Source organism: Rhamphochromis longiceps, linkage group LG7 (genome assembly GCF_057381845.1).
Source record: "Rhamphochromis longiceps isolate RC_006_pf linkage group LG7, R_longiceps_female_GT1.1, whole genome shotgun sequence".
In the NCBI taxonomy this organism is placed as follows: Eukaryota; Metazoa; Chordata; class Actinopteri; order Cichliformes; family Cichlidae; genus Rhamphochromis; species Rhamphochromis longiceps.
Genome location: NC_140563.1, coordinates 3886308 through 3900193, shown reverse-complemented (window position 1 = coordinate 3900193; position 13886 = coordinate 3886308). Strand labels below are relative to the sequence as shown.

Sequence of the window (13886 nt, the reverse complement as noted above, 5' to 3'; positions counted from 1 at the left end):
TCTTGCGTTTCCCAGAGAGACATTTGTGACATTGTTATATTAAACATGCCCAATTATTTCGTACGGAAGCACAAGATGATAATACCAAACATAACATTGTTACTTTTACAGAATATATTTAAAATATTCAATGATTTTTTTTCTGGATGGTACTGGACAGTCTTTTCCTGTCGTTTCTGGGTATTTGGTACAGATAGATCACCATATACAGAATGTGGGTTTAATTTCAGGTAACAGCAAATATAGCGTAATTCTCCTTTAGACTGGGACACAGAGGATTTTCATTTCTTGTGTGTTCTGGTGGTTTGTAACTCAACTGGTGTCAGATCAAGTACACTGACCATTAAAATTTAAGGATAAACCATTGATTTGCAACGTTTGCACAAAAAGTAGATGAAGCAGGTGAATAACAGTCGGGATTTAATGTGGCAAAATTAGCATGTGCCTCCTTTACATATGCTCCATCTTTTTGCCAAATATCATGGAATGGAGCCATTTGATTATTTGTGTTATTTTGCTGACAGACAGCACTGAAAACCTCAAAATCAGGACTGAAATCATAAGGCTGCCGGTCACAATTCCTCACACTGTTTGAAAGAGACAGTGAGTGATTAATCGGATCAACTTTCCTGTAAAAAATGATTCATTCAATGTTTTAAACAACAAGCGCATAAAAACTGCAATAAAGTGTCTATTTATATATGTGCATCAATACAGAAAATCTTCTTGTGAAATATTTTCTCATGTGGCATTCCTTCCATTTGATATGTAAATTGTCAAACTGTTCCAGTCACAAAATTATAGTTAATATTTTCTAAAACATTTGAATGAATCTGCAGTAAATCCCTTATTATATTTAGTACATTCAAATCTAAAATATTTCAATGTTGTGATTTTTCAAGCATCTCCCAAGTACTGGATTAACTTGAACTAAGACAGTTGAACTTATTTTGCAGTCTGGTGAAAATGATCCAGTCATTCGATAGAGAAGTCAGCAGACAATCTCACTTGCTCCTTCTGGAAATTTTCACACAAACACCATTTTTAGGACCAAGAGTGCTTAACGACTTCAACTCAAGAGGAACCTGAAAAAAAGAGTGCCCTCGATAAAACAAACATCTTTTTTCAGGACTGGCTGTTAATGAACATTCATGAGATTTGCTGAGCAGCTCTAAGTCAAACGTACCTCAGTCTTAGAGCAAGCAGTGATGTTGAAGTTGTGGAACAGATGCATTAAAGCCAGTTTGATTTCAAGCTGGGCGAGCTTCATTCCCACACAGTTACGGGGGCCAGCCCCAAATGGTAGGTATACGAATGGATGTCGACTGGCCTTGGCCTCTGGTGTAAACCTGGGGATCAACAGCAAGTTGTTGTTTTTAAAGTTGAATGAAAAGCATTGGAAACTAAAAGACCACATTCTTAATGAGACAAATTTCTCTTGCTACTTTATACAATGGCATAAAACTACTGTTATCTTGAACTGAGATATTTAACTACATGAAAAATATTACATGATACAGTTCTGTTCATAGTTTTTATGGAAAGAATTTCTAGGCATAGCCATGTGACAGAAAGTTCCCATTTTGGTGACCTTTGAATCTCCTCGTTGCTATTTGCAGGTGATGTGGGTCTCTTGGCTTCATCTGGTGGTTGTCTCCAGCACTCACTGGAGCGGTTTCCAGCCGAGTATGAAGCGGCAAGAACGAGAATCACAACTCCAAGGTGGAGGCCATGGTTCTTAGCTGAAAAGGGTGGAGTGCCTACTCTTTTCAGGGATGAGTTGCTACCCCAAGTGCAGGGGTTTAAGTATCTGAGGGTCTTATGAAGACCCTCAGAAGTGAGGGAAAAATGGAGTGGGAAATTGACAGACAGATTGGGGCCACTGCTGAAGAGATGTGGAGGCTGCATTGGTTCGTTGTGGTAAAGAAAGAGCAGAGCATGAAAGCAAAACTCTCAATCCAAGTCCAGCAACTCCAAGTCCAGCAACTGGTCTCTTCAGTTTCCAGACTGTTGTTAAAAAGAGGAGATACTACTAACTGATACTACTAACTACTGACACTGCAATGTGCCAACTCCCAACAAATTCAAAATCAAGCTATATCTCAGTTTAAATGTTCTATTTTGAATAAATTATGGGTTTATAAGATTTGTAAATAAATGCATTGTTTTTATTTATATTTTACACTGTGTCCCAACTTTTTGAATTGAGATTGTATTTGTGGGTTGCAGATGTGATAATTTCACTACACAAAAGTGTTTACCACACCCAAAAAATGTATTTGTACCACTGTACAGAAAAATATTTAATATGTTGTTAATATACAGCTGAAATCATGTTAATAAGTCAACATTTGACTGCAGTCATAAGTCAGTCTCTTTACTCGTTTCAGACAGAACTGAAGCACCTCTCAGGAATGAACTTCTCAGGCTCGGGCCAGTGTTCTGGGTCATAATGGAGGAAGCCTGCAGGGATCTCCAGTTTTGCTCCTTTAGGAAGTTGCTGACCATTCACCACACAGTCATGATCTATTTCTCGTGCAAACCTTAGTGGGAAAATTTCAAAATTACACAGTTACAGAATGGTCACACACAGTATCGACAGAAGAGCTGTAACTTTATTTATTTACTTTATTACGTTATGTAATTCCCTGACCACTGCCACCCCCAGAGAAACTAAAGGGGGAAAACAGTGAAAATAAATTTAACATCATTATCAGAACTGTTATTTCCTTAATTTATTTGGACTTTTAAGCTCTATTGCTTTTTGCTGTCAGTTATAGTTGCCATTGCCTCTCTTGCCTCCCCTGCTCTCTATTTCTGTACATAGCTCCATTCAAAGAAGAAGAGTTTAAGCGTAATGATAGCTACAAAAGCATTTTTAATGCATCTGGATCCAAATGTGAACAGAGCTTAACCCAAATGTCAAAAGATCAGAAAACATCTGCATTGCTGAACCCATCTTTGATCTTTCAACAGTAATGATGATGATGATGAGAAGAAGAAGAAGAAGAAGAAGAAGAAGAAGAAGAAGAAGAAGAAGAAGAAGAAGAAGAAGAAGAAGAAGAAGAAGAAGAAGAAGAAGAAGAAGAAGAAGAAGAAGAAGAAGAAGAAGAAGAAGAAGAAGAAGAAGAAAAAAAAAAAAAAGGTTTTCCGGATGATAGCATTATGGCTATACCCCATGAAAAGCTAATTAAGGGACAATGCTGAAAATCTTCCTATATCACAGGGTACCAAAGCTACCCCACTGTAGCCCCAATTGACATCCTTCTTTACCTGAATCCAGGAGGGTAGAGGCGTAATGCTTCACATATAACCATGTCCAAATACTTCAGCTCCTGCACATTTGTGTAATCAGGTGAGTCCTACAAAGCAAACAGCATGACAATCAATGACTGTCCACAACTGCATGAATCAAAATAGATCAGAACCAACTGTAAAACACTCACATGTCTAGTGTAGAAATCATCCACCTCTTTCTGTACTCTGAGTTGACATTCAGGGTGGAGGGCCAAGAGGTAGCAGGTGAACGCCAGAGTGCTGCTACTGGTTTCATAGCCTGCCAGGAGGAAGATGAAAGCCTGACCAACAATCTCATCCTCAGTCATCATCTTTTTCTGTGGACGCCTGACAGACGGCTCCTGTGAATGAGGAAGGTCATTTTCCTGAACTTTGCCTGAAGACTGGGTCTGCTGGTTGTTGTCACTGATCTCATCGGTGTCATTTGAAGTGTCAAAGCGCTCCAATGACACACACTCTTCGGTGGTTCGAGCATCTAACATCAGCTGAAGGAAGTCTCTACGTCTCTACGTGTAAAAGAAATAAATAAGAAAGATAGGAAAATGACAGTTTCAAAGCCACACACAGATTTAGGAAAGTCTGAGATTCACCTGCTCAGGAGGCTGCTCCTCTCTCTGTTTGATGATTTTGTGAATGCTGTTAATGAAGAAATGACTCATCTTGTCTCGTCTTTTGTTGGGTATGAACCTCGACAGAGGAGCCATGATGGAGGGAAAAGCAACTAAAGACAGAAACACACAAATCTGCAGAGAACTGTATACACAGGTATATCAACAAAAATGCTTAAATACTTCTTTGGCATATTCTACATCTATTTAACCTTTCTGAAATTCTTTCTTACAATTCTTTGTGATCAACTTTCTCTTTTAATGTCCTACATAAATATCTGAAATTCAATTGTGTTATAATAATGACTCACAGAAAAGTAACAAGACAGACTTGAAGAAATCATTGGTGAAGGCCATCTGAGCGTGTTGGACAAGTGGGTCATCTGGGTTATTCTGCGAGTCCACCTGAGTTGCAAATGCCACACTGGCAATAACATCCATGGTAAAGTAGCCAAAGTATCTGCAAAATAGCATCAAATTTTAGAAATATGAACAGTGAAAGAAAAAATACAGTAGAAGTAAAGTAGACAAACTGCTTTCAGGCTTTCATCATTGTTTATGTATTTACCTGTGGATATCAAAGGCCTCTCCTGACTCAGCGTAGACATGCAAATTCTTCATCAGGGTATCAATGGCTGTGTTGATGAGCGGAACCATCTACACTCAAATGGAGAGATAATGACAGATGCAAAATAGTCCTATAAACACTTCAGTGAATCATAATGGGTCCATAAACATAAAAAATGGGGGACAGGTCCATGTAATTCCATAAACACCACTACCACAGCTACTTAAATTACACATACAACATAGTTCCAGGAATCTAAGTTGTCAGTTGGGATCCTATGTTGTCGGGAGGCTTTTGCAATCTGGTAGGGTCTCCCATGTCAAATTGGTCCTGGGTGAGGAACCAGACGAAGGGCGATTCAGACAACTATTGTCAGTGCAAAAACAAGGGAACAGTTTACCCTGCGCTTCATAGGGTTACTGGGACACCACCCTGGAGTCATGCCTGTAGAGGGTGCGTGGGGTTCCATGCCTTAGCCTATGGGGCACGGCTGGGCGCAGGGTATTGGGACATGGAATGTCACCCCTCTGTTGTGGAAAGAGCCTGAGCTAGTGCTTGAGATTGAATGATACCGGCTATATATAGTTGGGCTCACCTCAAAGCATGACTTGGACCCTAGAACCAGCCTCCCGGAGAGGGGCTGGGCTCCAGCCTGGTAGTGATGTGTTGGTCGCGAACGAAATGGCTCTTAGAGCCGGATCTTTGACGTGAACGACGCGAGCCAGCTCCTTATTGCGAGCCGTGGTTTTTTCTTTTTCTTTCTCCCACCCTCTCTCGCACTTTTTTCCCGCTTCACTCCACATGCGAGCCTTGTGCTTTGCGCTGGGCAGAGGGGGGAGGGGCGGTAGTTACACTCGCAGTAGCACAGGAACAGAGCGGGAGGGAGAGAGAGAGAAAGAGAGCCAGGGACAACAACGTCACATTAGAAAGGTATAGTAATCATCCACAACTTTTTTCAGTTGTGGATGATAAAGGATTCAGAAAGTTTATTCATGCAGGTCCATATGACAGAGAATATGCATCTTCTTTTTGTTTTCATATTTTAATTTATATTTAATTGTGTTGTGGTTTGCAGTGTTTTGTGTTGTTTCATTTTAAATTTGTTTAAAAGGAAAAAGCTGAAAATGTAAATAGTTAAAAGTTGAACTGTGACTAGTTGGTTTTTGTATTATATGATTTATTTATTACATTTTATGTGGAGTGAATAAATAAAAGTATATTTACGGTGGCCCCTACAAACAAAGCACGTACAAACTTCAAAACACGTACAAACCCTGAAGCACGTACAAACTTCAAAACACGTACAAACCCTGAAGCACGTAAAAACTCCAAAACACGTACAAAACACAACAGAAGTGCTCCAGGATGCTAGGCCCAGTGTTGAGCTTTTGTTACCTCGTGGCTACACAAGCCAGCAAGTACCAACGACCGGATTTGGTGTGTGGTAGTAACAGGTAAATGAACATATATGAATGCTTGTGTATAAATACACAAACAATACACATATGCTTTCAATTGTGTAATTTAAGTGATCTAGGTAGCTCTGTTTTGAAGTTCAGTTAACGCTAGAAATGTGTTTTGGAGTTTGTATGTGTTTTGTGTCTAGGGGTCACTGTATATTTTTATATATAAACATATATAAATAAAACCACTTTTTTTTACATTAGTAATTCCTTTTGTGCATAATTTTATATTATTGTTAATAATAAATTAATTAAAGCAACAAAACAACCTGAAGAGCCGGTTGGGAGCTGAAAGAGCCGGCTCTTTTTAGTGAGTCGAGCCGACTCTCTAAAAAGAGCCAGAATTCCCATCACTACAGCCTGGAGTTGCTCTCGCTGAGAGGCAGCAGGCTGGGGTGGTTATTCTGTTATGCCAGGGGCGATTTTAGCCCAATCAAAGCACCCCCAAAGATTTCTTCCTTTTTTTGACAATATTTGCTATTTGTGTGACACACTGCTAAAAATATAAAAAGCATACAGTACTTGGTTGAGACATAACATTTGGTTTGTTCCAGCTCCACTCTCCCCTGCTCTGGCTCTAGTGCTGTTGCTGCCAGAGCGCTGCTGGCTGAGACGCAGCAGAGCGGAGGTGGAAGTGCCTGGTTTAAAACAGGACTGTTTAGCTGCATTTTACCTTCAGTTACTGTCCGAAAGTCTCCTTATATTTCAATCGCATCGCTATAAGTGCAATGTTAATTTCTGCCGATAAGTTCCACTTTGTTCTTACTGTTTGCTGCGGTGATGACGTCACATGCTTTTACGACAGTCCTGCCGTATCACGAGTCGGAGGAGCACTAGGCATGTTTTTCTCCATGAGTGCGGGGGAATAGCGATCTCCAGCCGTGTGCGTTCCTGTGCAAATAGCCACACGTCTGTCCACCCCTCCCACCATGTTCAAACATAAATTTCAATCAATTTTATTATTGTATCATCAGATCTGTGGCTGTATGTTCTGGACACTCGAGTGCCAACTGATCACCACCTGGTGGTGAGTTGGATCAGGTGGGGAGGGAGGATGCTTGTTGGAGGTTCCATTTTTTAGGGCAGAAATACCGGGGTTACTCGCATATCTCACGGAGGAATAAACCATACACACATTGTTTAGAGTTTTACATCAGAGGGACACACCTTCCTCTGCGCCATCATTTATTGCACACACACTTCCGTATTTATACCTTTCAGGTTAAGAGCACATACATATATGATAGGGCAACACCCCCACTTGCTCTTAACACTATACATTACATATTTACATGATATTCACATATCAACGTTTTATGTTCCAAACAAAATATGCGTAAATTTATCTATTTTCACTTTACTTACAGACTTAGTCATGATGTCTGCTACCATGTCTTCTGTTGCACAATACTTAACTTGTACTTCCTTCTCAGTTATAGCAGACCTAATAAAGTGATACTTGATATCGATGTGTTTACATCTTTGACGGTTTATAGGATTTTTGGACAATGCAATTGCACCTTGATTGTCTGCAAGAATGGTAACTGGTGAATATTGCCTTTTAATGTCCATGCCATTAAGTAGCTGTGAGAGGTATAAGCTTTCTTGTACTGTGGCGGCCATCGCCATGTACTCTGCCTCGCACGTTGACAAAGCTACTGTAGCTTGCTTCCTGGTTTTCCAGCAGATCACTGGCCCATTTTTGGATAGTACAAAACAATAACCCGTTGTACTTCTCCTGTCACTCAAGTCTGTGGCCCAATCTGCATCGCTGTATGCTATAAGATTTAGGTTTCCTTCTATCCTTTTATAGCACAGCTCTTTGTTTAGTGTCCCCTTAAGGTAACGTAATACATGTTTTGCTGCTGTCCAATGATGCTCTTTTGGCTCAGACAGGGATTGTGACAGTTTGCTCACTATCCAACTCAAATCTGGTCTTGTACATGTCATTAAGTAAATCAAACTGCCCACTAATTCTCTATATTTTCCTGAATCAACTGATTCACCATGTGCACCAAAATCATTTTTGAGTTCACAAGGAGTAGAACGTGGCTTACAGTCAGACATTTTGAACTTTTCCAGGATTTTTGTGATGTACCGTGTCTGATTTAGTCTTATCTCATGGTTCTCTTGTATACAGTCAATACCCAAGAAATGTTTGAGCTCACCAAGATCCTTCATTTTAAATTTCTCATCCAACATTTGTTTCACGTTTCTGATAGCGTCCTCACCGTTGGCAGCTATGATTACATCATCAACCCAGATGATAAGAATCACTGTCTCACTCGCTGTCTGTCTGGAATATACACAATGGTCTACAGGATTTTGTTTGTAACCTTTTTCACATAAATGGTCATGTAACATCTTATTCCAGTTCCTGCCAGATTGTTTCAAACCATATAGTGATTTGTTTAGTTTACAGACCAGTTTTTCACCTGTGTCTGACTTTACTTCAAAACCTTCTGGTTGCTGCATATACACCTCACAATCGATTGGGGCGTGCAAATAAGCAGTCTTCACGTCCATTTGATGGAGTTTAAAGTTGTGCTGTACTGCTAATTGCATCAGCGTACGCACTGACGTCATATCTGCAGTCGGCGAAAAGGTTTCTTTGTAATCAATGCCTTGAACTTGGCTATAGCCTTTAGCAACATATCTTGCTTTAAATGTTTTAGTCTGATTTGGGTTCTCTTTTATCACATACACCCATCTCCCCCCCACTGCATTTTTACCTTCTGGCAGCGTGGTTAAAGTAAACGTATTATTGTCTTTCAAGGATCTTATTTCATCTTCCATAGCATCTGACCAACACTTAGAGTTCGATGACTGCATAGCTTCTTCAAAAGTCTTTGGTATGTCGTACATCACCCTGTAACAGTAATCTACAGTCAGTGATGTTTGGTCGTCTTCTGCAGTTTGGACATAGTCTTTCAGGTAATCTGGCCTTCTCCTGTTTCGTTTGGGATATCGTTCAGACTCTGTTCTATCACTCTGTTTGTCTGAGTTTTGTGCATCATTTATGCCATTGTCCTGAATGTCACTTTCAGGTTCCAGGATCATACTTTCATCTGATCTCTGGTCATTCCCTGTTTTGTCCTTTCTAGCGGGGTACTTCAAGATGTCCCCTGGAGTCAAATCATCATCTCCATTGTCATCAACCTGAGTGGTCTGGGTTTGGTGCTCAACTACACTTTTAGTGAGGAACTTGACCAACCTATGTCTAAGAACTCGTCCTGTTTTAGGGTAGTAGATTAGATACGACGGACTGTTTTTATCGTAACCCACAAAAACTCCTTCGTCACATCTTGCGTCTAACTTTTTTTTGTTGTGCCCGTAACCATAGCAAACTGATCCAAAAATCCCCATCCTCGACATGTCTGGCTTCTTTCCTGTCAGCATGTAATAAGGGGTTTGCTTTGTGCGTCTGTTGTAACACCTATTACGAATTACTGCGGCAGTCATAACAGCATAAGTCCATAATCTTTTTGGCAGGTTACTTTCGATCAACATACACCGTGCCATTTCAAAAAGTGTTCGCCATTGTCTCTCGGCAGTCCCATTCTGATGAGGTGAATACGGCGCTGATGTCTCATGCCTTATCGTGTTTTTATTTAACAATGTCTGAAACTCTTTAGATGTAAATTCAGTTCCATTGTCTGATCTGATTCTCTTTACTTGCCCATAGGGGGCGACGTCTGCCAAAAACTTTTCAGTTGCTTTTACGGTGTCACTTTTAGCCTTTAGAAAGTACACAAACATTGTGCCTGAGTAATCATCAGTAAATGCTAACGTGTACCTGAACCCGTCTTTAGCTTCTGGTTCTATCGGTCCAGCTAAGTCAGTGTGCACTAGCTCTAATGCTTCTTCTGCTCTTTCATCAGGCTCTCTATTCCTGGTTTGGATAAATTTGCCTTTTGTACACACTTCACAGTCTTGGTAATGTTTAGCTTTACCTTTTATTTTCATACCCTCGGTAATGTCCTCTAGTTTAACCAAGTCTTCATAGTTGCAATGGCCGAGGATTTTGTGCCAAGTTTCTACATCATGACAGCCATTGCATTCGTCGTTGTCAACATAATGATCAGATGTAACACTGTTCAAATAGTATAGGCGTTCATATTCACTTATCTTAAACCTTGTCCCGTTCTTATGGATAAGCTGGTTGCAGCCCTTCTTGAAGGTTACTGAGGCTCCTTTGGCCGTTGCCGCCTGAACCGAGAAGATATCTTGCGGGTAAGAGGGAATGTAAAGTGCTCCCTCCAGTGTCGCCTTCACCTTTCGTCCCTCGCTGTCTTGTAGATAGACCTCCACATCTCCCCTCTTCAGTGCGACCCCACTCGTCCTCGTTCCGTCAGCTAATTCCATGAAGTGTCTTCCAGGTGTGAATGTCTCATCAAAACTCTTAAATCTCTGAATGTCCGTAATAATGTGAGAAGTGGCCCCTGTATCAACCATTAGGCCTCTCTGTTTCAGCCCTTGATTTCCACAGTCTTTGGCTTTGAACGCGAAACTATGATCTTCTGCATCAGTTACGTGTTTAGCAGTAATCTTCTTTCGTCGGCGACAGTCGCTGTCCTTATGCGTTGAGCTTTTACAGTAACCGCACCACTGCTTCACTTTTTGTTCTTTCCTTTCGGTCTTTGTGTAACACTCACGTGCTATATGACCCTCTTTTCCACAGCTGTAACATATTATTTCTGCATTGTCTCTCTCTTTCTTCCAGTTATTTGCCTTCATCACATTGTCTTCAGAACATGTGGCCTTTTCGGTGCTCTCGTAGCTTCTTAATTTAGCTTTGAATTCACTAAATGTCATTGCTTTGTCACTGTGGGTTACATGTATGGCAAACGGCTTGAAAGATTCAGGCAACCCTTTTAGCACCATTGCAATAAGCAGTCCATCACTTAATGTCTCTTCTGCATTCCTCAGAGCTGTAATGGCAGTCTCAGCCCTTATCATATAGTCTGTGACGCTCTCACTGGGAGTTTTCTGTAGCGACGTTAGCTCCGTGTACAGGCTAATCACACGTGGTGTCCCCTTACCGGCGTAGTGCTCTCTCAGAATCTCCAACGCTTTTCGTCCGTCATCCTTGGCATCTCTCATCACGAGTGAAAGACTTCTATCATCCAATACTTGGATTAGCTCTGCATAAGCTACTTCATTCTTTTCATCCAAGTCCTTGTCTTCTTCCTCCGACTCGCCGGGCTCGTTCAGAATGGCAGCCTTTAGCCCAAGTAGCCGCAGGTATCCCAGGAACTTTGTTTCCCACAGTTCATAGTTTCTCTCGTCTCCGTCGAAGCATAGACGGTTCCACCGGCTTCCCACATCCCTTCTGGGCCCATAACCTGTTGGAGGTTCCATTTTTTAGGGCAGAAATACCGGGGTTACTCGCATATCTCACGGAGGAATAAACCGTACACACGTTGTTTAGAGTTTTACATCAGAGGGACACACCTTCCTCTGCGCCATCATTTATTGCACACACACTTCCGTATTTATACCTTTCAGGTTAAGAGCACATACATATATGATAGGGCAACAATGCTGGACAAACCTGGTGCACCCAAACGTGTAGTGAGGGTGTCTGAATAGACCATGTTCAGCACCTCCACAGCTGAGGCTGCTGCACTGAGCTGCAACTGTAAGGTGTTTTGTACCTTGGTGGTAAACAAACCGAATGGTGGACACCGGAGGTAAAAGGAGGTATCAAGCTGAAGAAGGAAGCCTGTCAGGCTTGGCTAGCCTGTAGGACTCCAGGAACAGCTCTTGGGTGCCAATAGACCAAGCGGAACACGGCTCAGGCAGTGGCTGCAGCAAAAACCTGGATGTGTTGGGTGTTTCCTGGACAGAATATCTAGTTGTATCCAGGTGGTGGGGGGGTTTCCACTTTGGTGGCCTCAGGATTTCATTTTAGCGTTTTGGCTTCATTAGGTGATGGCTTCCAGTTTGCACTGGAGCGGTTCGTGACTGAGTACAAAGCAGCATGAATGAGAATTAGCACCTCCAATCCAAGACCATGGTTCACAGCTGGAAAAGAGTGGAGTGGCCACTCTGGGTCATGGACAAGTTACTGTCCCAGGTGGAGGGATTTAAGTATCTTGGGATGTTGTTCATGAGTAGCTTGCAAGAGAGAAGAGAGAGCTTAGGATAAAAGTGAAGCTCTCGAGTTACCGGTCTACGTCCCCCCAGATGAGCTGGAAGAGGTGACTGGGGTGAGAAATTTGGCCTTCCCGTCTCAGAATGTTGCACTGGCGACCCAAACCCGGATAAGCACCAGAAGATGAGATGTGATGTCATGTATCTTATTTCATCTTATCTTATCTCACTTAATGAGAACTTTATTTTCTCACTTCTTTCATCTTGGCAGCACTGAAAGATGGGGTCAGGACACTCCGTACTCGTTTCCACTGTTCATTCCTTAACTGGAGAAGGCAATCAGATACAGGCTTTTTGGCAAACACAAATTTCTGCAGAGAGATAAGAGAGCACAGGCAAAACAATCTGTAATAACCCCTCAGTAACTCTTGTGTGACAATCAGGAATAAACACACATGTTGCATCTTTGCTTTGTATAATTTCCTTACATTCCTGTTAGGGAAGTTGCTGAAGTCCTTCACCAGCAATTGTCTGAGCATATCAGGGTCTGCTACCACTATCACTGGTGTCCGGCCCAAATAATACCTGAAGTATGAGTCCAGACAAAACATGATGGGTAAAGTATCATCTCAAACTGTAGATTATTTATAGAAGCAAAATATTCACAATCTTATTTCAGTAGTTGCTGTTGTAGGATGTATTTTTACTTACCCACATACTTTACCATATGTTTTGACAAGATCATTCAGAGGTTTGAAAAAACCCTGAAAAGAATATTTGAAAAACACAGTCGATGTAACAGTCAGCTGACAATAATGACACAAATATGAGAACAAGGACACCATCCCAGTTTGATGCAAAATCAAGCAGACATTGAAGGTAACTCTGGTCTTCCTTTGTTACACTGTATCTTACCTGCTGAAACATGAATAAGTTCCCAAAGAAAGGCACTGGCTTCGGATGTTTGATGCCACATCGTGAGAGGACTGAGAAGGGATGGACTGAATACCTACAGGCAAAAGTGTTGAAATGTGTTGTTTGTAGGTTGAATGAAAAGAATTTGTGTCAAATGCAGTAAAGAACAGAGCTCACCTTTACCTGGATTCTGTCTAGAGTTATTGTTGCATTCGTTTGCACTGCCTGCTCTATAAAATGTCAATGTATGTGTTTTATGGCACTAGCAGATTATCTACGTGTCCTTATTTCCCTTGAAAAAAGTGTATCATTGACATACTCACCAGTAGAGGAGACCAAGAAAAATGAGGAAGAGTGTCACAGATATTTTGCTGGTCTCAGTGTTGAATACATTTAGAAAGTCACCTGCACCCTGCATGTTGGAAAATCTTCTCTCAGTTTTCAATCATTAATAGGAGAAAAAGGGCCCTGGAGAGAAAAACAGCAAAAAAGAATTAGTTATACTAATATTTTTATTCAATACTTTAGTCATGACTTTCACTAGAACAAAGCATTTAAAGGTATTGTGCAGAAATTCAGGCTTTTGGGGAAATAAACACCTGCCAAAGACCATACATCTATTCCATGTTGTCAAGCCGCTTTGTCCCCGATCAGTTGTGTAGTTTCTTCCAAGACTTTCTACTTACTGAAGCTTTTTTTGTAGCCTTGAGAACTCACCTGAAGAGGAGAGATGTCTGTTCCTATTGTATCCACTTCTGTTTTGTGCACACAAATGTTAAACCACAGATAAAATAGTAACTACAGATTTGGATTGCCTCACCACCTCCATAAATGAGACAGAGCAGGGTAAAGGTAATGAGTTAAAGAGCTGCTATTGCACAAACTTTTAGGGGTCCATAGTTCAGCTTTGCTTTTCTTTAGTCAACTGTCTGAACCTGT

General features: G+C 41.2%; 1 protein-coding gene across 2 annotated transcripts; it reads right to left on the bottom strand.

Moving 5' to 3' along the window:
* Positions 1-16: 16 nt before the first annotated feature.
* On the bottom strand, positions 17-13737 carry LOC146664526 (thromboxane-A synthase-like). Of its 2 annotated transcripts, XM_085411687.1 has the most exons (14): positions 13665-13737; positions 13271-13415; positions 12948-13041; positions 12744-12796; positions 12521-12617; positions 12287-12403; positions 4474-4562; positions 4217-4365; positions 3888-4018; positions 3447-3803; positions 3274-3362; positions 2406-2543; positions 1187-1349; positions 17-1085 (listed from the first exon to the last, which is right to left on the bottom strand). In XM_085411687.1, the coding sequence occupies exons 2-14, from the start codon at positions 13363-13365 to the stop codon at positions 1005-1007; spliced, it is 1653 nt and encodes a 550-aa protein (XP_085267813.1). In that variant the 5' UTR covers positions 13366-13415; positions 13665-13737; the 3' UTR covers positions 17-1004. The 2 variants fall into 2 exon arrangements, with proteins under 2 accessions (XP_085267813.1, XP_085267814.1); XM_085411688.1 differs by lacking the exon at positions 17-1085 and having other exon boundaries at positions 1222-1349; positions 2382-2543.
* Positions 13738-13886: the final 149 nt, after the last annotated feature.